The sequence below is a fragment of the Tachypleus tridentatus genome, chromosome 12, assembly GCF_004210375.1.
Source record: "Tachypleus tridentatus isolate NWPU-2018 chromosome 12, ASM421037v1, whole genome shotgun sequence".
NCBI classification, from domain to species: Eukaryota; Metazoa; Arthropoda; class Merostomata; order Xiphosura; family Limulidae; genus Tachypleus; species Tachypleus tridentatus.
The window spans coordinates 33,291,511-33,314,350 of NC_134836.1; the positions used below are offsets into that span (position 1 = coordinate 33,291,511).

Consider the following 22,840-nt stretch of genomic DNA (forward strand, 5'->3'; position numbering starts at 1 on the left):
TGTAAAAGCGTGAGTTAATAACAAATAAGTGTTATGATAGGTGTGAAAATTTCACGTTGTTAGCTTCTTCAGTAATATAGTTTCAAGATCCATCGTTGTAGAATATGCAATATCTCACCAGAGTTCCCTTTTTGACTGTGTATACTCTAATAAAGAGAAAATGTCCAGACGGAAACTTATCAAAGTGCTTTCAGGATGCTTCATAATATTTGCCCTCCATATGTTTATGAAGCTACGTTCGTGGTAATATAATGTAGTTGTAGTTTCTTCTTGCTACACTAAACAAGACTATTCGAAATTCATTTTAGTAGTTATCTCCCCACTTTACTGCCCATAGAATGCTGCCTCACGCTGATTGGCTGCTTCAGGAGAGAGGATTACAGTTACTAATTTGTGAAAAAAAATTTATATACGTTTTACAAAGTCGTACTTTCACATATAGTTAATCACTGTTATTACGAAAGGATTTCAACAAATGTACTGTGACAGTACAAGACATCTATGTCTAGATTTAATTATGTTAAAATTCATGATATACAATAAAAATAAGATGTGATTGACTTAATGCATTCGTCCATTTTCCAAATAATCATTGATCACCTCCACATGCACACGAAACTTGTGAAAGTATGGAATACATTTCTAAACTGTTCATAGCTTTTTTTTAGTGTTCTGTAGAACACTTAACACTTAATGTTTCACAAGTCATACATAACATATAATTACCCTACAGCGAAATATAATAAATGAACGAGTAACTGATTACTAATATTTAGAATACCACAACTTCCAGACTTTTTATCGCAAAACATACGTAGTAAATTTCTGCATGTCGTTTCTATTATAAGTTCATATAACCAATAAACCCATATCTGAATATCAAACTAGAATAGACCTAGAGAGAGTTAGTTGTGACAGAACGTGATCAAATATAAAGCTTTATTCTAAGCGCCTTGGAGATATTGACGTCATCAACACGTATACAGATTATTAAGACTACAATTTAAAATCCTGGAACTTTCAGACTGTCCAACGTTAAGTGACTAATAGCGAATCACACACATAATCTGGAAACAGAAGTTTAAAAATTACAACGGTCAGATGCGATCAGAGTAGACATTAACATCAAGATAAGATTGGGGGGAGTCAGGCGGTCAGAAGTACGGTGTTGGGCTCTGAGATATTTCAATTTAACCAGTTGATAACCTTTGCTCATTAGTCAAAGTAATTAGAACATCACATGTTTATTTCTACATTTTTCAAAACTTTATGTACATTTAAGCTTAGTTGTTTTTCAAATACACAAAACAACATCACCTGTTTTCTTTGATTATTTTATTTTGTAGACAAATTATAAAACAGTATTCTGTGGTTCTATATAAAACTCACGTTGTGTCAAAACTTTATCAGTGTTTCAGTCCACTTATCTCCATTTTGGTAGTGAATCCCCGTCTAATCAAACATGCTCGCCCTTTCAACCGTAAGGGCGTAATAATGTGACGGTCAATACCACTATTCGTTTGTAAAAGAGTAGCCCAACAGTTCGCGGTGGGTGGTGACGACTAGCTGCCTTCCCTCTAGTCTTACACTACTAAGTTAGGGACGGCTAGCGCAGACAGCCCTCGTGAAGCTTTGCGCGAAATTCAAACCAAACCAAACTTGAATGTGCGACAGTCATATTTACAGAAAATTAGTTAAAATAAAAGTTAATTGTAACACATTATCGCTATCTAAGTATTTACAACATATTTAATGTTTACAGGGATATTTTATTAAAATAAAAGTCAATCATTCTTTACTAATGCTATTTATGTATCTACAATTTATATAAAATAAATGTTTCACTCTACAAAGCCGTAAATACGTGGTGACGTATATCAGTTAAATACAAATGTGATACTCAATTAAACTGTTCGTTTATGCGACGCAATTACCAACGACGAAAAATTGTCGCTACCTGTAAGTTAATTACATAGCCGTATTACACAATAACTGTATATTCTCACCTATGACGGGTTAGCATGCAATTATAGCATACTGCACCCAACATACAGTAAATGGTCAGACTGTATCAGTCAGCTTAGAACAAAATGAAAGATTGATTTTACCTAAATATGTGAGATTTCACTATTATATTATTATGTTTAGAAATGTTTTTGCTATATATTAGATGACATTTTTAAATTATTGATAATGGCCGGTTTTGATCTATCTAACAGCACCAATAAATTTATTTTATGATAAGTTTTATTTTAGTTTATTTTAATAAAACATTTCTGTAGATATAAATATCTCACGTTTAAATAGAATAAAACTTTTATTTCATTCTAAGTGGACTGAAGCACTGATAATGTTTAGAACACGACATGAGTTTTATATAGAAGCATAGAATACTGTTTTATATTTTATCAATAAAGTGAAATAATCAAAGAAAACAGTTGGTATTCTTTTTGTATTTACAAACAGCTAAGTTTAAGTGTACATAAAGTTTTGAAAGACGTAGAAAGGAAAATGTAATGTTCTTTTTAATGTGATTAACTGAAATATCTCACAGTCCTCTGCTGTACGTGTGATCACCTGACACCCTCCAAACTATCTTGTGTTCTCGTTTGTGTTCGTAGTGATTGTGTATGTAATTTTTAAACTTCTGTTTTTAGATTGTATGTGATTTGCTATTAGTCTCTTAACTTTAGACAGTCACAATTAACTCTCTATATGCGCATTCACGTTTGACCTCTTATTCGGGTTCACTGGTTTTATGAATTTATAATAGAAACGATATCTAGAAATTTATATGCTTGTTTAGTGATACAGTCTGAAAGTTGTTGTATTCTAAATGTTAGTAATCAGTAACTCGTTCATTTATTATATTTCACTGTAGGGTGGTTATTGGTTATGTATGATTTGTGAAACATTAAGTATCGTAGAGAACACTGAAAACATCTATGAACAGTTTAGAAAGGCTATCCATACTTTCACAATTTTTGTGTGAATCCTGAGGTGATCAATGGTTATTTAGAAAATGGACGGATACATTAAATCAATAATTTATTCTAGATGTTAATGACTTGTACTGTCACAGTATATTTGTTAAAATCCTGCCATAATAATAATGATTAACTTTTTGTGAAAGCCTGACTTTGTAAAATACATGTAAATTATATTGTTTCAAATTAGCAAAAGCGTTATCGCATAATAAACGTTTTATTGATGATGTAAGGTATTGTATAAAGTATAAGTTTGTTATTGTATGATATTGCCCTTTTTAGGGCGATTTAAACATGTTGAAAGTAGAAATATTTAAACAGAATGAAATAATTTAGTATTGAAAATCATTAACCACCTGATCAATTTAGTTTTAATTATTGTATTGTAATTGTAGGAGGTATAAATAATAAGGAAATTTAATATACTTTTTTATATCTCCGCCTTTAAGAAGCATGAAATAAAGTAACGTGTAAAATAGTTGTTGCGTGAAGTCAAATTAGTAAAAGTGTTGTTGAATAAATGCTTCATTGATGGTGTAAATTGTTGTATAGAGTATTAAAAGTTTTCATTAGTTTATGATACTGCCATTTTTAGGGTGATTAAACCTATAGTCATGTATTGTGAAAATGTAAAAAATTGAGATCATGTTGCGTAAAATAATGTCATTAAAACACTTGATTGGTAATTGAAATAGTATGTTTTAAGTAAGATATTGCTCTTTTAGGACAGGAAATTTAATTAACTTATGAAGTAGTGTTTACTGTCCTTTTAAGAATGATTAATTATCGACAAGGTGAGACATGTATGAGTCGTGACTGCCTAGAAACATGTTCTCTGCTTTCTAGTAGGTTAATTATTTATTAATTTTAACTAACTAATTAATGCCCTTTTTCGGACGTTTGATTATAAACAAATTAGTGTTAAGCATCCTTTGTATGCCAATTTAATTATATTGTTGTTGAGACATGTATGGGTCATGGGCGCCATGACAGATGGCTTAAAATGCATTCTATACTTTGTGTTATGATCATACACCACGATCGCCTGTCTGGTATCGAATTATAATTATAGTTCTCCATAAGATTAATTGCGCTCTCTGGTAACACTTTGTTGAACTATGATATAACGTTGGCCGAGCAATGCACCATCTGGTGGCAATTTTGGCACTATGATTTCGTCATCTTTGATTACGTTACCCTCTTAGGCAGCCAGTCAGTGTCAGGCAGCATTTTTGGGCAGTAAAGTGTGGGGCTAACAACATATTTTCATTGTCACACTTCTCTATTAAATGGTACTTTATGAAAGTTTATTCTAGCACGTCTGCACTAATTTGGATATTTTGAAAGTCGTTTTCTTGTTAACACCTCCACAAATGGATCATTTTTAAAGGAGACATGGCATATCTTAGTGATTAGGACACTTGATTCGCCATCTGAGGGTCGCGGGTTTGAATCTCTGTCACACCTAACATGCTCGCTCTTTCAGCTAGGGGGCGTTATAGTGTGTTGCTTAATCCCATTATTCATTGATTAAAGAGGTGTGAGTGGATGGTGTTAACTAGCTACCTACTCTCTAGTCTATCACTGATAAATTAGGGATGACTATTGTAGATATCCCTCGTGTAGCTTTGCTCAAAATTTAAAACAAACCAGTTTTTTCAGTTATATTTTTGGTCATTTTTACACTAAATGTGTTTTTTGGAAAGTCATATTTTTTGTTTTTTATCATCTCCAATTATTGGGACTGCTTGAAAACTGTTTTCTTCGTAGTACTTCTCCACTAATTGGAATCTTTTGAAAGTCATTATCTTTGTAACATTTCTTCACTTAATGGGACTTTATGAAATCAGTTTCCATGGCAGCCTACTGTTGCTACAGAAACTGACTGCGGGATCATTTGAAGTACACTAAACTCTTGAAACTGGCAACCATTGGGACATTAAAGCAGTTTTCAAGTTTTTACATGTTTGTGTGATTTTCTGACATATTGCCAAATATTTAAAATTGAAGTGGATAATTTATTCTTCTTGGGTCAGTTGTTCGAAGAGTCATTCATGCACTAGTAAATCGGCGAACGAAGTTTATTATTTTATTAATATCACAGGTGTATGTGTTCTCTTGTGAATTGTGCGCTCGAGCAATTTCGTCTTCCTTTCGTGCTTAGCGTGGTCGTCTGGTAATTACTTTCTCCCTTTCTTTCTTGCATTAGTTATTGGTGTAGAGTATGGCAATAGAATGAAACATATGTGAGCAACTTTTTCTTTAAGATCCTTAGGTTAAGCATATGGCAGACGTCTAAGCAAATATAATGTCACTGGAATTGTATTGTGGATAAAACTATTATACATTTGTTATTTAAAGCTACCATAAAACTAATTGTCTTTCACGCTCAAATGTTAGTATTTGCTTACGAAACAAAAACAAACATTGATAGGGTGTCTGAAACAAAACCGAATATATTATCAACAGTATGTATTGTATTACAAATATTGGACTTACAAACTTTAAAAATGAATTAGTCTTTCAAAACTAAAGGAATTGCCATTTTGAAATTTATTTTCCACTTTGTGGAAATAAATTTGGACATGAATTTTTATTAAAAGATTTTAATTATTGTGTTTATTTAGTTTGGTTTATTATAAGGTAGTTTTCTTTTATTATTTTTTGTGATGAAAGAGATTCATTAAGGCTTAGTTTTTGTCTTTATTTTCATACTTTCTCAACGCCTAGCATGGTCAGGTGGTTAAGGCACTCTAGTCGCAATCTGAGAGTTGCCGGTTCGAATTTCGCTCACACCAAACATATTCACCCTTTCAGCTGTGTGGGCGTTGTAATTTTATGGTTAACTCCACTATTCGTTGGTAAAAGAGTAATCCAAGAGTTGACGGTGAGTGGTGATGACTAGCTGCCTTCCCTCTAGTCTTTTACTGCTAAATTAGGAACGGCTAACACAAATAGTTCTCGTGTAGCATTCTGCGAAATTTAAAACATACCAAATATTCCCTTAAAATTGAAAAAAATGGTACTACATATTATCAGTCGTGCCAGAAAAAAACAATCGCATCCTTTGCATTAATGGGTAAGTATTAAAAACATGATTTTTTTATTTTACATTAGGCCTGGGTTTGTAATTTTAAAAATTAAACAAAGTGGTACACGAGTCTGAAATGTGTGAGAACCATTAGCATAGTTGAAACTGAAATACACATTGAAGCATATTTTGACTCCTATAGCATACATCCTCGCTATAGCTGTAAGTAAAAGAGGTTTCAACCATTTTTGGATGCAGTTTGTATTTGTTATAAAGAAACATAAATTTTAGGTAAAATTTCTGTCGTTTGGAGTTCTTTATAAAACTTTGGTTACAAGGCTGTCATTGAAACCTTCCAATGTTCCAGCCAAATGCCAGAAAATTCTGTTTCTTGTTCACTTTTCATAATTTCAGTGACGTAGGGTGCATAACGGTTAGAACATTTTTATATCATTCACTTAAACCTTTCAACTAAATTATTCTACATATATGAATTTTAATAACTACGCAGAATTGGTAGAGCCAAAGAAATACTAGTGTAACATGTGTCGTAAGTTAACTGTAGAACTTAGAGGCACTAAACAGGTAAAATGTGATATAACATATAATTTTTTTTGTATTGCCAATATATACTCTTCAAAAAAAGAAACGCAAAAGGGATATTTTTGTTATTTTAAAGAGAAATATATGTAATAGCGTTACAAGCTCAGAGTATGTGATGTTACACGTGTTAAGGCACTGATTGTCAGACCAAAATGTTCTTGAGACACCACAACATCAACGTTCTTCCCTGGCCCTCCAAATCACCAGATTTAAACCCCATCGAACATCTTTGGGACGAGTTGGATCAACGTCTGCGACGGCGACAACCTCAACCGCAGACTCTACCTCAGCTTGCAGCAGCTTTGCAGGCTGAGTGGACAGCCATTCCACAGGATGTGATTCGTCATCTCATCGCTTCCATGGGCAGGAGATGTCAAGCAGTTATTGATGCTCACGGGGGGCATACTCGTTATTGACGTTAAACGTCAACTAGTGAGCGTGGACTTCGCCTTTGCAGACTTTGGATGTTTAGCAGTGAATGTGCAAAGTTTCACACATGTCATACAGAACTACCCGGAATAAACTTGTTAACAATATGTCTCAAATTTTGCCTTTTTTTTTTTTTTTTTTTTGGAAGAGTATATTTAACCAGGAATAATTAAAATGTGAATTATTGGAAATAATCATGGATACAACTAAAATAATTTAAAATCCAAATATTATGGAATTGTACTCCCCTCTGTTGTATCGAAATTTGTTTTACAAAAATATAGGATATAACTACGTGTTGATGGTATACGCTTGATTGTCTGTAACCCAACCAGCCACACGATTCTACCAGTATAATATCAATAACAGTTACATGCATTCATGGAACCAGAGACAGATATGCAACGTAAAAATAATACAGAAGCTGAAGGTGTGATTGATGAAGTCTACTGCATTCGAAATATTGAGAAAAACTTCTTTAAAAACTGAAGCGAGTATATTAATAATAAAAAGGGTCAAGAGGAAATCCGAACTATTAAAATGTAATTTTAACTAAATCAGAGTATGTTCTTACGTGATACACGACAATAAAGCCACCCAGTTGTAAATGTAGGTATGAATGTTGACCCCAGAGCAGTAACATACGTATTAGCATGAGTACCTCACTGGGTGTATAGCTACTCAAAACATTTGTTTACGAGAAATAATAAAACTGAAAGGTTCAAAGGCATCAGATTTGGAACAGAGAGGTGCATAAAGGATGCTTTTTTAGGGATGAACCCGAGTTCGAATTGTGTGATAACAATCGGAAACTGTTTGCCCAGAGGCATGGAGGAGAACAGTATTACTTTCAACGTACTTTTACAGTGAAGCATGCTGGGAAACCAGTACAAGTAAGGGAAATTACATAAAGTTGCTTGCAATGTAACTGATGACAGATACACACGGATTCTGTTTGTTATGCCATTTTTTCAGGAACAAACCTGTTAGGAAATTATTCATTTTATAGCAAAACTTGCAACAACTGTGGGTAAACGGGTGATAAAAGAAGAGGCCAATTGTCCGAACAACTAATGTTATTAAGGCTGTTTGGGGTTGTATGGAAACTGAGAATGTGTGTATGTTTTCTTATAACAAAGCCACATTGGGCTATCTACTGTGTCCACCGAGGGGAATCGAACCCCTGATTTTAGTGTTGTAAATCTGTAGACTTACTGCTGTCCCAGCGGGGGACCGGAAACTGAGAAAAAGGTTGCCAAACAATTTTGCTAAAATGTGATAAGCTAAGCAGGACATTTGGAAAATATTTCACAATGATTCGTTGATAAACTGTATGGCAGTATAAAAACAAGGTGCACTGTTCTATTTAAAATAATTTTAAAAGATACTAGTATTTTATGTAATAGTACAATGTATTAATGATAAGTTGATCAATAAGTTACGGTTACTTATTTTTTGAGACTTTTATATATTTATTAACTGTGCGTTTTCCATGATTCTTTACAGTTTTATATAATTCATTGTTATGGAGGTTAGTTACCCTTTTTCACATGATAATGTTACTGCGAAAGTGCAAAGGTGCTGTTAAATTCATTATTATTTACTAGCCGTTTACCCGTGGCGCCAGTGCTCACTTGGGGTGCCAGCAATTGGTAAAGATGACAGCGCATGGTGACCATAAATGATTTGCAGCCTTGTATAGTGATCTCTGTTGATTTTTTTTTTCTTGTCCAAAGACAAAAACATGCCAACTACCCCGTAAACGTCGATCTGCGTGTGACCTCTTCACCTTCGTTTTGCTCCACTACGCACAGCAAATTCAGCTGCCCAATTTTTTTCTGTACATTTAAATGGAAAAAAATATGAAGTTCTCCGTGACGGAAACGGGAAAATCGTAATCCTTATTGCAAATCTACATGCACACAAAATGAAAATTTCTCGAAGTTGGGGTTGCACATCACATAATAGAAAAAGTTTTTCTAGTATCATGTAAGCAAGCAAGAGTTTCATGTTTGTATGATGATATGGAAGTTACCTAAAATTGTAAAGACTTCTTTTATATATTTACAGCAGCATACAAACATAATTATCTTCATATTATTTGCTCTTTAACGTTGGGTTATATTTTATACATCTATATTATATCAGATTTAGAAAAACTACACAGTATGCCAAATTCGCCTAGAGGTACTTAGTTAAACATTTTTAAGTACATGTGAAATAAATGCAAACTAATTTGTATATGAAATTCGTGATAGATTTATATCTCAAAAACAAATATTTATGTTCAAAATTATGATTTATGAAAGTTTCACATACAAATTGTTAGTAAAGCCGTTATACCAAACAGATATATTAGGTTGAGGAATAATTCGTGAGCGTTTTTAAATAATTTCATTCAAGCATTACATGCAAGACTATACAATACTTCAATGCATGAACACATTACACCCAAAACATTTATTATGATACTTTATTTCATGTAATACCTAGGTATATAGTATGCATTGTTATAAACGAAATTGCAAGAAATTAAATGTGAAAAGCAGATGGTGTCGATTTTGTCCACTTGACATTCCATTTAATTAGCTGAAAATGAAAGCAAAAATTAAAGACATATGAAAATCAAACACACCATCTATTAGAGCAAAAAATTATCTACCAAATGACATGAAATATTTTGCGAAAGCGTTTCATTTATGAATATATTTTTTAACTTGAAAAAACGCTCACGAATTATTCCTCAACCCAATACATTTGGGCTGTTGTTCCTGAACTGTTGTAATGTTTTATTAACAATAACTTAACAAGTTCGACTCGTAATCTGAGGGTTGCGGGTTTGAATCCTCATCGCACCAAACATGCTCATCCTTTCAGCCGTGGGGGCGTTATAATGTGACGGTCAATCCCACTATTCGTTGGCAAAAGAGTAGCCCAAGAGTTGGCGGTGGGTGGTGATGACTAGCTGCCTTCCGTCTAATCTTACACTGCTAAATTAGGGACGGCTAGCACAGAGAGCCCTCTAGTAGCTTTGCGCGAAATTCAAAAAACAAAAACAAAGAACTTAACAAGAAACATGATTTTCACGATTTACTTAAATTTTTAACGATGCTGGCCCCTAGTGGTCTAGCGGTAAGTCTACAGCCTTAAGTCGCTAAAAATTGTATTTCGATACCGATGGTGGGCGGAGCATAAATAGTGCATGGTATGGCTTTATGCTAAACAAAAACCAAACAATCACAACAAAGTTAGTAATTGGTCACCAAAGGCGTGTGTCAGTAGTGTGTAAACACGTGTTTTTATACACGTTAAGAATCAGGGCTTCAACAGATGAGTAATTGATACATGAATAAAAGTTTATACGCAACAATGTTAATAACTTTTTAACTATAATCTTTGTTAACGGGACAGTATGCAGCATGTTTAACAACACACCTGACATTTTGAGACCTGCCAGTCGTCATGCAAAATTACAACCTCTGCTATTAATCGGTTACAAAACCCAATATTACAGCAAATTTATAGTCGTAAATAAAAAAGAAATAAAAGAAAAACGATTTATTTTATGTTGTTGGCGAAACATAGATATATGTAAACGTAGAGATGCAACTTGCATGTAGCGACATGACATAAGATACTCCAGCAGTAACGAGATTAATTGAAATACTTCATTACAGAGCACCTTGTTTTACATCGAATACATTTATTTAACGTTAGGTGGCGCAAAAGCAGGTGTTTAAATAGAAATTCTTCTAGAATTTATTTCGAAAATAATTATGAATTCACGGCATAATTTCAGTGATTTTCCAAGGTATTATATAGTAATTTAATCAAGTTACTGTCATGTAATGTACAAAATGTGTAATATTCTTTTAATAATAAAACTGTATTCCAATGAAAAATGTGCCTACTGAATAATAAAGAATTGGTGGTACATAATTGTTCAACTGCCTGCATTGCCATAAGTTATTACTGCTAAGTAAATGACGTCACAAAGACTAACATTAATCATTGTTCACTACTACAGTATTGTCTAGATTTAGTAACACGGTCTAACTGCGTGATGTTTGTTTCTTTACCCAACTGCACTCTTATCTTGATTAAAAGGACTTAAAAACATTTTTACGCAAGCAGTAATGTACATTAGATTATACGTATCTTTAATAAGCTAATTATTTCACCGGTAATTAATAGCTGAATCATAAAGTATTACAATAACTACAAATCTTGGTGATTCTATCCAAGAAATCTTGGTTGTTATAACTGGTAGTTGTGTTCACTAAAGTTTGGTGGTTGTATATAAGAAATTTTGATTGTTGTGACCACGAACTGATAGTTATGTTCACTAAAGTTTGATGGTTGTATCCACGAAATCGTGGTTGTTGTGTCCTCGAATTGGTAGTTATGTTCACTAAAGTTTGATGGTTGCGTTGGTATCTGTTTTCACGCATTCTTGACAACTAAATGTTCTATATCTTGGAAATTTATTCATTAATATTTCGTGTTTGATTTGAGCATTTTTAGTTAATTGTTTGTTATCATTATGCTTAGTTAAATTTACCACACTACATATAAACAAGATACAAAAAATTGGCAGCAGGTACTTGAAAAACAGTTATTTGCTTACTACAACGTTGATATTTTTTTTTTGCGATTTAGAAAAAACGTTCGTTGCAGTAACTATTATAATAAAGAAAATTTCTAATTTTATTTACTTATCGTAGATCTTAGCACAAAATATTCTGTACAATACTAGGACTAATTTGTTGCGTCCAGAACACAAATAAATTTACAAAGTTTTGTGTAGATTCATCCAGTGCGTGTATATACATCCTTGTGCAAATTAATTGAAACAAATGGTCATTTTACAATATTTTCAGTATGGCGGCCGGTGTAGGCTCGCTGGACCCGCTGATTTTCTTTAATACTCATTTTTTTTCACACAGAAGGCGTCATTAGCTGTGTTTTGCAGTACAGTCGATCTGTTTTTGGGATATAAGACGAAATTTTGAGGAATATTACGTCATTCGAAATTGTGTTAGAAAGGCAAGGAGACCAATAAAAAAACAACTTACCAATTCAATGAAGAAAAAACGGTATCAATGGGGTCAGAAATACAAGAACTGGACGCAAGAACAATGGTGGAAGGTGTTATTCAGTGACAAGACTCATTTCTTCATACAGGGTCAAAGAAGTCCGCATGTTCGCAGATCTTCAGGTGAGAAACTTCGAAAATTTCACATTAATCAGTTCGCAAAACATCCCTTGAAGATGTTTTGGGGCTACTATGGCGTCAGAGGCTTACATATCGTAGAAGGTATGATGCGAGGACCACAGTACATCGAAGTTTTGCAGAGAAGAGTCATTCCAGAATTGAAAAATAGATTTCCAGATGGATCTGGCATTTTTCAGCAAGATCTGACCCCGTGCCACACATCGAAACTTGTAAAGAATTTCATGACTACAACGCGAATAAAGGTGCTGGACTGGCCTGGAAACTCTCCGGACTTAAATCCTATTGAAAATCTTTGGGAGATTTGTAAAGAATGACTTCGGGGAAAAGACTGTACTACGAAAGATAAGCTAATTGAGACCATAATTGAGGTGTGGTAACGCGATCCAAAAATTAATAAAGATTACAGTCAACTGGTGGACTCGATGCCAAAGCGAATTAATGATCTTATGAAAAATAAAGGTGGTCATGTCATGTATTAATTTGTGAGTAATTTTTGGATTCTCAGAAATAAAACGCAAAACAATTGAAAAAATCGTAATTATCCGTCTTGTTTCAATTAATTTGCACAAGGGTGTATATAGCAGCATGAAAGATTTATTGTTGGAAAATTCTGGATGTAGTGCTGGCTTATAGAGGACAATTTGAAATCGTTGATATACTGTTAGCGAATAAGGGACAAATCTCTGGGAGCCTATTGATCGGACAGAGTACTGGTTCATTGTGCATAGAAATCTAAGTAATTAAGTTGCTGCCGTGACAAGAAAGTAATTAGTAATTTTTCACATCAAAGCAACCGTGAAACTTGAAAATCGAGTCACCATGTCTAAGGGAAGAATAGCACTAGATCACGTGAATATCACATTTAAAAGGCACTTTTTTGTTGTTTTTAAACAAACACAGAACTCAAGCAGCATAGTTTGTTCCAATTTTGTTTTATGTATATTATCCTAGTAATATATTCACGTAGTACAGCTATTAAACAACATATGTGAAGAAGCTTAATCTTATTTGTGACAAGGGCTGCACCAGCGTAGGTAGGATTCAATAAAACTTTTATTGAAACTGATTCAAATCAATTTGAGATAATTCTTGTTAGGTGATACTCTGAAACAATCACGTTTCCAAGAAACTTCACATTGCCTTGATTTTGCAGTTATGTTTTGGTGTAAGTAGTCTTGGTTTAGAGATTGTGTGAACAAGTGAAGAACAGACTACACCATGTAACAAAATTTTTACTTTTTCTTGTTCCTGGGCAGAAAGTGTTATTTCCCAATTACTTGTGCTTAATGTAAATGGAAAAGACCTATTGTTTTCCTCAAACTTTGCTTTTGTGACCTGGGTAATGAAATTTTGAAATTTACCCATTTTATAAAACATTCCAGGTAGATTCAGTGCTTAATAGCTGATAAAGAATTTTCTCGAATTTACAAGAATTTTCAAGAACTTTTTAGAATTTTCTAGAACTTTCCATAATAATATATATACAGGGGCTCACCACTTCAGTTTAGTTTCAGCTGATTTTATCAGAGATGGCATCAATAAGCTGCATGCATTATCCAGACGCATTCTGCTATGTATGTGGCCAATTTGTCAAGAGAAGAACGAAAACGTACTCTGTGACAACATCTACTAAAATATGTGAAGCCTACAAGACATATTTCGGCTTGCCTGTCAGGGATCAAGACAAACCCTGGGCACCTCATTTTACCTGCAAGCACTGCAAAAAACACTATAGAAGGTAAAACAGACAATTTTTGCTTGCTTGAATAGTAATATTTTATATTATACAAATTTTAGACCTTTTAAAATTTAAATATCTTATGGTGCACCTCAAAGATGAATACAACAACGTCAAACCTTGCTAGAAGCCTTGAAGTATGATGAGTATGGTTGGGAGGTTATCGGAGACTTCAAAATGGTGGCATTCCTGATGGGTCTCCAAGGAGGCTTTACCAAGTTTCCCTGTTATCTTTGCCTTTGGGACAGCAGGGACACCACAGTGCATTACAACAGGAAGCACTGGCCACAATGGACCGAGTTCTCTGTGGGGAGGCACAATGTCAAGTGTGAGCCACTAGCGGACATCCAGAATGTGTGTTTTTCACCATTGCACCCAAAATTGGGTCTTATGAAACAATTTGTCATAGGTCCTTAAGGAGTATGCAGCCTTCAAGTACCTTCGAAACGTTTTTACTAAACTGTCTGAGGCAAAGGTCAAAGCTGGTGTCTTGTTTGGATCACATATAAAGAAGACCCTGGAGTGCACATAATTCCCCCAAGAAGCTCAGTAGGAAGGGAAAAAATCTTGGGGCAGCTTTGTCGCAGTGGTTTGAGGCTTCTTGGGCAATCACAATTGAGGCTCTGGTGAAGAACTACGGTAAAATGGGCTGCATGATGTCCCTGAAAGTCCATATCCTTGACGCTCATCTTGATAAATTCAAGGAGAACATGGGAGCATACTCAGAGGAGCATTTTGTTTTGTTTTTTTAATTTCGCACAAAGCTAATCGAGGGCTATCTGTGCTAGCCGTCCCTAATTTAGCAGTGTAAGACTAGAGGGAAGGCAGCTAGTCATCACTACCCACCGCCAACTCTTGGGCTACTCTTTTACCAACGAATAGTGGGATTGATCGTTACATTATACGCCCCCACGGCTGGGAGGGCGAGCATGTGTAGCACGACGCGGGCGCGAACCCGCGACCCTCGGATTACGAGTCGCACGCCTTACGCGCTTGGCCATGCCAGGCCGTTCAGAGGAGCAAGGCGAGCGTTTTCACCAAGATATACCGAACTTTGAACGGCGTTACCAAGGAGCGTATAACGAAAACATGATGGGAGGTTATATTTGGGGGGCTGATACATGAAAGCGATTTATATTACAGTCGTAAATGTCGAGAAACTACTCACTTCCAAACATTTTTGTTCATTTTTGTATAAATACATGTAAATCTTGATCCATATATTTATATGCAAAAACGGCTCGTTTAGGTTGAGAAAATATTTTACATAGAAGAGCGAACAACGTTTCGACCTTCATTTTACATAGAAGGTAACGTTGTTCGCTCTTCTTTGTAAAATATTTTCAACCCAAACGAGCCGTTTTTGCATATAAATTTCTCAACAAGTGGGTTTCTCGACATCACTGATTCATATATTGTTTTATTTAGACCTTATGTACATGGCCTAGCGCGTAAGGCGTGCGACTCGTAATCCGAGGGTCGCGGGTTCGCGCCCGCGTCGCGCTAAACATGCTCGCCCTCCCAGCCGTGGGGGTGTATAATGTGACGGTCAATCCCACTATTCGTTGGTAAAAGAGTAGCCCAAGAGTTGGCAGTGGGTGGTGATGACTAGCTGCCTTCCCTCTAGTCTTACACTGTTAAATTAGGGACGGCTAGCACAGATAGCCCTCGAGTAGCTTTGTGCGAAATTCCAAAACAAACAAACAAACCTTATGTAAATGTGCAAATTTGCCCGTTTTTACACAGAAAATAGGTTAATTTCTAAATTTTATTATCCAGGTCACAAAATCAAAGTTTGATGGGAATAATGACCATTTTCTGTACAGTTACAACATAAGCAATTAAGAAATAACACATACTATCCAGGAACAAAATTTATATTGCATAGTGCTATTCGTATAACTTTGAACAGTACTGTTATTGTGTTAAATAACTGAATGGAAAATTTAAATTTAATACGAGAGTCGTGGTTTAGATAGTTAAAAACGTGAGTGTTAAATGTAGTATTTATAGAAGCAATAATTTGTTACAGGTTTGTTTAAGTAACAGTGTACAAATAATACGTTGTGCAGTTGACTAGTAGGTGGTATTTATATTGTTATATTATGTTACTAGAATCTTTAATGTTTTCGTGGTAGTTCAATGAGTATTGTTACATCATAACATCTGTAGTCAGGCGATGTATACGTAGTAGTTTGTTATAACGTAAAATACAAGCTGAAACTAAAATAAAGAAAAACGCTGCACTAATTGAAAAGATCTCAGGGTACAAATTGTAATGTGGGGTTATAAAATGTACCCTTTGTTTTGGAGGTGACTACGGACGTAGGAACTACATTGCCGTGGGGATACACCATCTATCAGTCTTAACCTACATTCCCCAGTCTCACATAACAAATGAAAGAGTAGTAACAGATATAGAAGTATAAATTAGTAGGGTTAGATTTAAGTGTTCAAGCACTAATATAATTGTTTTTTAAGTTATAACAAGACTGAAACTATATGGGTGAACAAGTTAGTGCAAATAAGTTAGTGAAAGTAAAATTGAAAGGAGTAAGGTTAACAAAATGAGTAGGAGATAAATCATTTAAATAGACCAGACTGTGTTTGTAAGTTTAGTCATAAAAAGTGTACATCAATGATTTTAAAGTGAAAGTATGACTGATTTTATTGTAACTGAACCAAATTGTGTGGATTTTGACAAAAAAGAAATGATTATGTAAAGCTCTAGATACACCAGTGATGATTAACTGTGTAACAAACATTTGTATATATGTTTGACTTACTTTAAAATAAGTGGATGTGTGCTGTTTATTTATTGCCAAAATATATTGCCAGCAAGTTACAAATGCCTAATGTAAAAAATTCAGCTTATACATAAAACTAACAGCTGATTAGCTGATTCTTTGGATCTATGTGCTGTGTTCAAATTTGATACTTATTTTTCTTACTAATGTGAATAAATAAAGACCCAATCTCTCTTTTTGTTGTTGTTGTTAGTATTTTTGTAATTTAAAACCCTATTTTAAAAATTATAAATTTTATTAGTGTCTGTTACATGTCTAATGAGTAGAATAAATTATTTGTAAAAATATATATCATGAAGGTAATGATTTCTAAGCAAAATAATTTTCTCAGTTGCATGAACCAATTAATGATTTAGGATGTTGAATGTGTTACTTGTAATAATAAAAGTACTTTATCTGTTAATGTCTGGTCCTGTTTGTTGATATGTTTAGTTGTTGCTTTGGGAACAGAAGACTTGTAGAACTAGTTTATATGTGTTTTTCTGTATGCAATTCACATCTTTGGCTTTCCTCTCTTTTTTGTTAAAGAAATAAATTAGTGCTTCATATGTACTGTTTAATGTTCTGTTTAGATGTAAATGTTAAAATGAAGATATTTTTAAGTTTATTTAAATAAACTGTTATGTTCAGAAACAGATGATATGGGTTGCATAGGAAGCAAAAAAGTGGTAGTAACAAGTCAAGATATGAAGTTCCTAAAGAGATACACACATTATGATGAAAAGACAATCCATGAAATGTATGTTGGATTTTTGGTAAGTGAAGCAGAATTTATAGTGAAGCACTTGTGTGAATTGTCAAAATAAAGTTGATGAAAACTAACAATATACAAGGTATTTGAAGTAGAAAATTAGTCAGTTAATCTAACAAGTGAGAATGCAGTTTGAAATTGTTCACCAACTATGTAATCTAGATCTTATTCCACTTATTTCTTCCACTTAATACTTGAGTTTTGAGTTATATAACTGCCTGCAAAGTCATATTTTATGAAAGACTTTGAATAAACATTTTTACATAAGCAGTTTACTGGGATATATCTTTGAATCAAATCACAATTTTTAAGATGTGAGTTGTAGAACAATATGTGTATAAGCCAGCATGCTAGTGTTTATTTATACTAACTTTTGTTGATTAAGAGAAAAAACTTGCTTTTGCATGTGCTTGTTAAGTGACGTCATTGCTGTATTATGGAGATTTTACCACATTTAAGTGTCAAAATGCAAAGGTGGTTCGGTTATTAATTTCTGTATTATTGCCTTAGTCCAGTTATTAGCTAGAACTTGCATTCTTTCATACTCTAATTATTTTGAATACTACTTACAAATAATTAGAAAATATTTAACACAACAAAAGTTATATCATCCTTTAGGTTAGAGTTTAGGATGAAACACATTCATGTAACAAGAATTGAATTAGATAAAAAGTTCAAATTAGCATGAGATTTAAAATGAATTAATGAAAGAAGCAAGTGAGTTTCAAGTTTTTCTGTAACATTTTTTGAAATTTAGTACTGTTTGTAACTCTGACATTTAAATTTGAAAAACAAAAAAGTGCAGATATAGCTAAACAAATTTTTCAAACATGCTTGATGAAATTTAAATCAATATCGGTATTTTAAGTAAAATTAATAAAATAATTATATTTTGTTTATTACAGCAAGACTGCCCAAATGGAAAACTGACCAAAGACAAATTTGTACATTTGTATAAAATGTTCTTTGCATGGGGCCAGCCTGAGAAATTTTGTGAACATGTTTTTCGAACTTTTGATATGGATGGGAATGGGTATATAGATTTTAAAGAATTTCTTCTCGCTTTAGCAATTACATCAGAAGGCTCAATGCAAGAGCGTTTAAAGTGGGCATTCAGAATGTATGATATTAATGGAAACGGGCACATAGAAAAGCCTGAAATGACACTTATTGTCCAGGTAAAGTGGCTTTTAATTATCTGTTTTTAAAATTTACTCCTCAAGATTTATGCTCAGAATTAATATAGTTAAGAAAGGAAGAAACATGAAATTTTGTAATGTGTAATGTGTATTTTGTACTCAAGTGTTTTGCCTTAATTGATTCAGCTAGTATACATTGAACTGATGCTTTGATATTCTTTAACTACCATGTTTTAAAATAAGAACACTCGTACAAATAAGAGTTTAGAAAAGTAATACTCTTAATGTTCATGATAATATATAACTTCTGATATGGTTTATTAAATATCAGCAAAACGTTTTGACATTTATGTATTGTAAAGACATACTGATACCATCTTGAGATCAGTCTAAAAAGGTGCCCATAGACAATATTCCTTTGGTAAACATGGTTCATAGCAGGCACAGAACTTCTTTATATGGAGACTGAGTGTGTTATATTAAACCAATTTTGGAAACTTGCCATATCATTATGTACAATTTATGTCAGCATGTCCTGTCATATTCTGACTGCCAACTATTTTCACAGTAGCTCTGAAGCTTAGTTTTAATACCTAAATGCTTTGTCACAAGGTTTTCAAGTCCAGAACATATCATTCCTCCCTTTACTTTTTACATAATTTATATAGTGTACGAGGAAGGCCATTTTCCATTTTAATTTTATGCAATTCAGTTACACGGTTTGTTGCCTTAACTTCTTTACTGGACTAGTTAGAAGGAAAAAAGTTAGGACAGAGGGGAGCTCCTTTCAGAGCTGCACCTGGCCTTTGTCCTTTTTCTTTTGCCTCCTTCAGTTTTTGCCCTATCAGATAAGGACATTAACTGATACATGACCAATACAGTATGCACAAAGACTGAAAAACAATTTTGAAAAATAACTAATACTTTTAGACTGAGAATACAATAAAATGTTAAAATGATAAAATTATTACTTCTGAATTTCTTAAAAAAGGTCATAGACAGACATATATAAACACATACACATACACTTATACATATATTGAATTCAGTTCACAATATAATTCGTCAAGTAGATTAAAGAAAACTAGAGACAAAGATCAAGTGCTTCATGAGTATCATTAACTGGACAGAAGGGGTAAAGTACATCACATTATTGCAACATACTTAACATTAGCTCTAAAAGCACAAGTCTAGAGATGTGTCATTACTGGCTAACAAAGGTTTGCATTTAATAAAAAGGAAATGAGGACCTAAAAGTATGATTGTCTAAGTCTATAGTCTTATTATCCTATGGACTAGTCCAACCCAGGCAGAAAGTGATCATCTGCACACTGTTTTTGTGTTACTATCTACTTTAAAGTTAAAATAATAAAACCTAACTCTATCAGTTGAATAGAAACTTTTGAATAGGCTGATGAAGATATAATTACAAAGTGTCTTTTACAGTACCGTGGCTGTTAATAACTTGTAGGTAATGTTCAGTAACTTCAGTTGACCTTACATGATTTAAAGAAAAGAAGAACAGAAAACTGAATGACAGAATTCTTTAACTGCCCATACTTTCATAAAAACTGGCATGCAGCTCTGAACAAAACACATAATGTAGATTGAATGTTACATGGTATTAAGTTCTTTATGCTGTGTTGTTTTTCATTAGAATATTATTCAAGATAAAATATCAATAAGAATTATAAAGACCTATTATTTATTAATTATTCATGCAGTTCATATTTACAAACATTATTAGATTTTTTTAATTAGCTTTTGCATGTGTGCAGTAAATGTTTTGAATCTCCTAGGTTTTTGTCTTTCCCATTTAAATTGGCTGAACCAAGACTGTATCACAAAGATTTGTTGATTTTTTCATATTATAACATTATTTGAACATTACACCTAGTAGTAAAGGTTTTTCTGTTGTATTGTTCTGTAGGCATTGTATGAAATGCTTGGTCCAGCAGTGAAAAATTTGCCTGTGGATACACCAGAACAACGGACACAGGTCATCTTTGATAAGATGGACAGCAATAAAGATGGATGTCTCACTCTACAGGAATTTCTTAATGGTTGTTTAGAAGATCCTGCACTTGCAGTATTACTTAATGTCAATTCAACAGAATAATGAAAAATGTAAATTGAAAACGTGGAATCTTCAAGACTTTTTTTTATGTACAAATGTACAAATTATTCATTTAATGTATGTAATAAATTGCTAAGAATATGTTGCTAGTTCCTGCTTATAAATATGTATTATAGAGGTTGCAGCTGACTAATAGAAATCCTTCACTATCCTGTATAATAAGTTATTATTAACAGATTGTTGGCTACGTTATTTATTAACAGATGTAGTAGATGCTCCAGTATTTATTTCCAAGATAGGTTTTTGCAGGAATGATAATTGGCCATTATGTCACAGACTTCTGCCATTTCTATTGTTAAATTGGTCATTCATCAAATTCATTAAAATTTGGTGAGAAAAACATAGAGTTTAGAAGTCAGAGACAAAATACTAGTAGGCTTAATCCAATTATGCATTGTCTACCTTTATACTAAACTGACAATGATAAGTCTTCTGTTAACTTGCTGATTGACCAATAACTAACCAGTTGCAACATGTCTTTTTGAAGACAGAAAGATTTGAGCACTGGAGACATTAAAAACTCATTAAAATGCAATGGTTTGTAATATAAAAGCACCAACTTCTATATAGAAGTACACTTTCAGTTTTCACAGTCTACCTTAATGATATGTAATTTTCCCCAATTTGTTTAAAATTACACTGAATATATACTTTCCTTTCATTCGAAAACTCTTTTTTATGCATGAAACAAATAAAGTCTAAATTAATGGAGATGGACTTGATCTGATGATAGCTAGGGGAACAGGAATAAAACATTTTCAAAATTGTTTTCAATAATTAAGGATTTTTTATTACTGTTGAAAACATATTTCAATTTTTGTATTTTTTTTACTGGCACAGTTTCCAAAAATATTTTAATCTCATAAAATACACATAGAAGAAGAGAGTGTAATTGTGGTACCAAGAGCTTTTTAGACACACAAAAGATCGATTAACACTGATGTAATTATTTGAACTTTTTTTTTTCTTTCCCAGGTAATTAGAAGAATCATAGGTATTTATTCACCTCTTCAAAATACTGAGTAAATGATTGGTCTGTAATTTGCTGTAGTGAAAATTAAATTTTACAAGACAAAGGCTTACTTGCCTTAATATGCCATGAAATAAACAATTTGTAGTTAACAGGTCCAATCATTGCAGTTATAAACACTTGAATGTATTATCTGTTTCATTATTATATTTCATCAAATGACCAGCTTGCATTTTAGTTGATCAGTAATTGTGATAATTGGAATCATGTTGAAGTTACAAAAGTCCAGTTTACTGACCATTCTAACAGTAAACTAATTTGAATACACTAGAAAACATATATACCCCTTTGCCCTCAGCTATTAAGGGATGAAACCCAAGACTAGCCAAAACTTTTGTTATTTGCTGCTCTCATTCTTGGTTTGGAAATGTTTTATGCTGAATAGTTCTGTGTTTTATCAAACTGTATTGTAAATTTCTGTTTGCTGAAGAAAATAGGAAAAACTATCTTATATTCATTAAATAAGGTTGTTTCGTAACTGTGTTTTGCAAATTTTTGGCAACAAATTACCAACTAGTATCATTCATTATGTCTAGTTCTTTTTTGACCAAATGAACTCGAAAATAGTTCTGTAAATATATATATATATATATATTTTTTTTTTTCAGATTTGTTTTGAGTAATGAAGAAATCACTGCATATTTATTAAAGATTAATTCTTATTGTTATTTTTTATTTATTTTAAATATTGTTTTATACAGTGATATGTACTTTTGGACTGACTGAACCTGAAAGCTTTGAGATAGATGAATGTATTTCTGGCAGATTATTTATTTATTTATAAAGTGTAAACTTAACCTTTGTGTCTAGTATATGATTAACCAATGGTTTAATCACCTATGTTGTTTGCAGTCTATACTTTTTAAACACATAGTAAATTTTAACATGGTTTTCATGTGATGTGCTGGATGTAATCTAACTACAGTAAAGGTTTTCAAATGGTGTGCTAGTA

General features: G+C 33.1%; 1 protein-coding gene across 5 annotated transcripts in view; it reads left to right on the forward strand.

Annotated features, from left to right (window-relative positions):
* LOC143235540 (neurocalcin homolog) overlaps positions 1-22,840 on the forward strand; it is a 119,243-nt gene that overhangs the window by 72,306 nt on the left and 24,097 nt on the right. For 3 of the 5 annotated variants that reach the window (XM_076473781.1, XM_076473782.1, XM_076473784.1), the window contains 3 exons: positions 17,462-17,586; positions 18,488-18,760; positions 20,652-20,848. The exons of 1 other annotated variant lie outside the window; for it this stretch is intronic. In XM_076473781.1, the coding sequence (XP_076329896.1) occupies positions 17,473-17,586; positions 18,488-18,760; positions 20,652-20,840 (576 nt within the window). In that variant the 5' untranslated portion in view covers positions 17,462-17,472 and the 3' untranslated portion in view covers positions 20,841-20,848. Of the gene's footprint in view, positions 1-17,461; positions 17,587-18,487; positions 18,761-20,651; positions 20,849-22,840 lie in introns of those variants that run through there. One more of the 5 variants, XM_076473785.1, reaches the window with a different exon arrangement.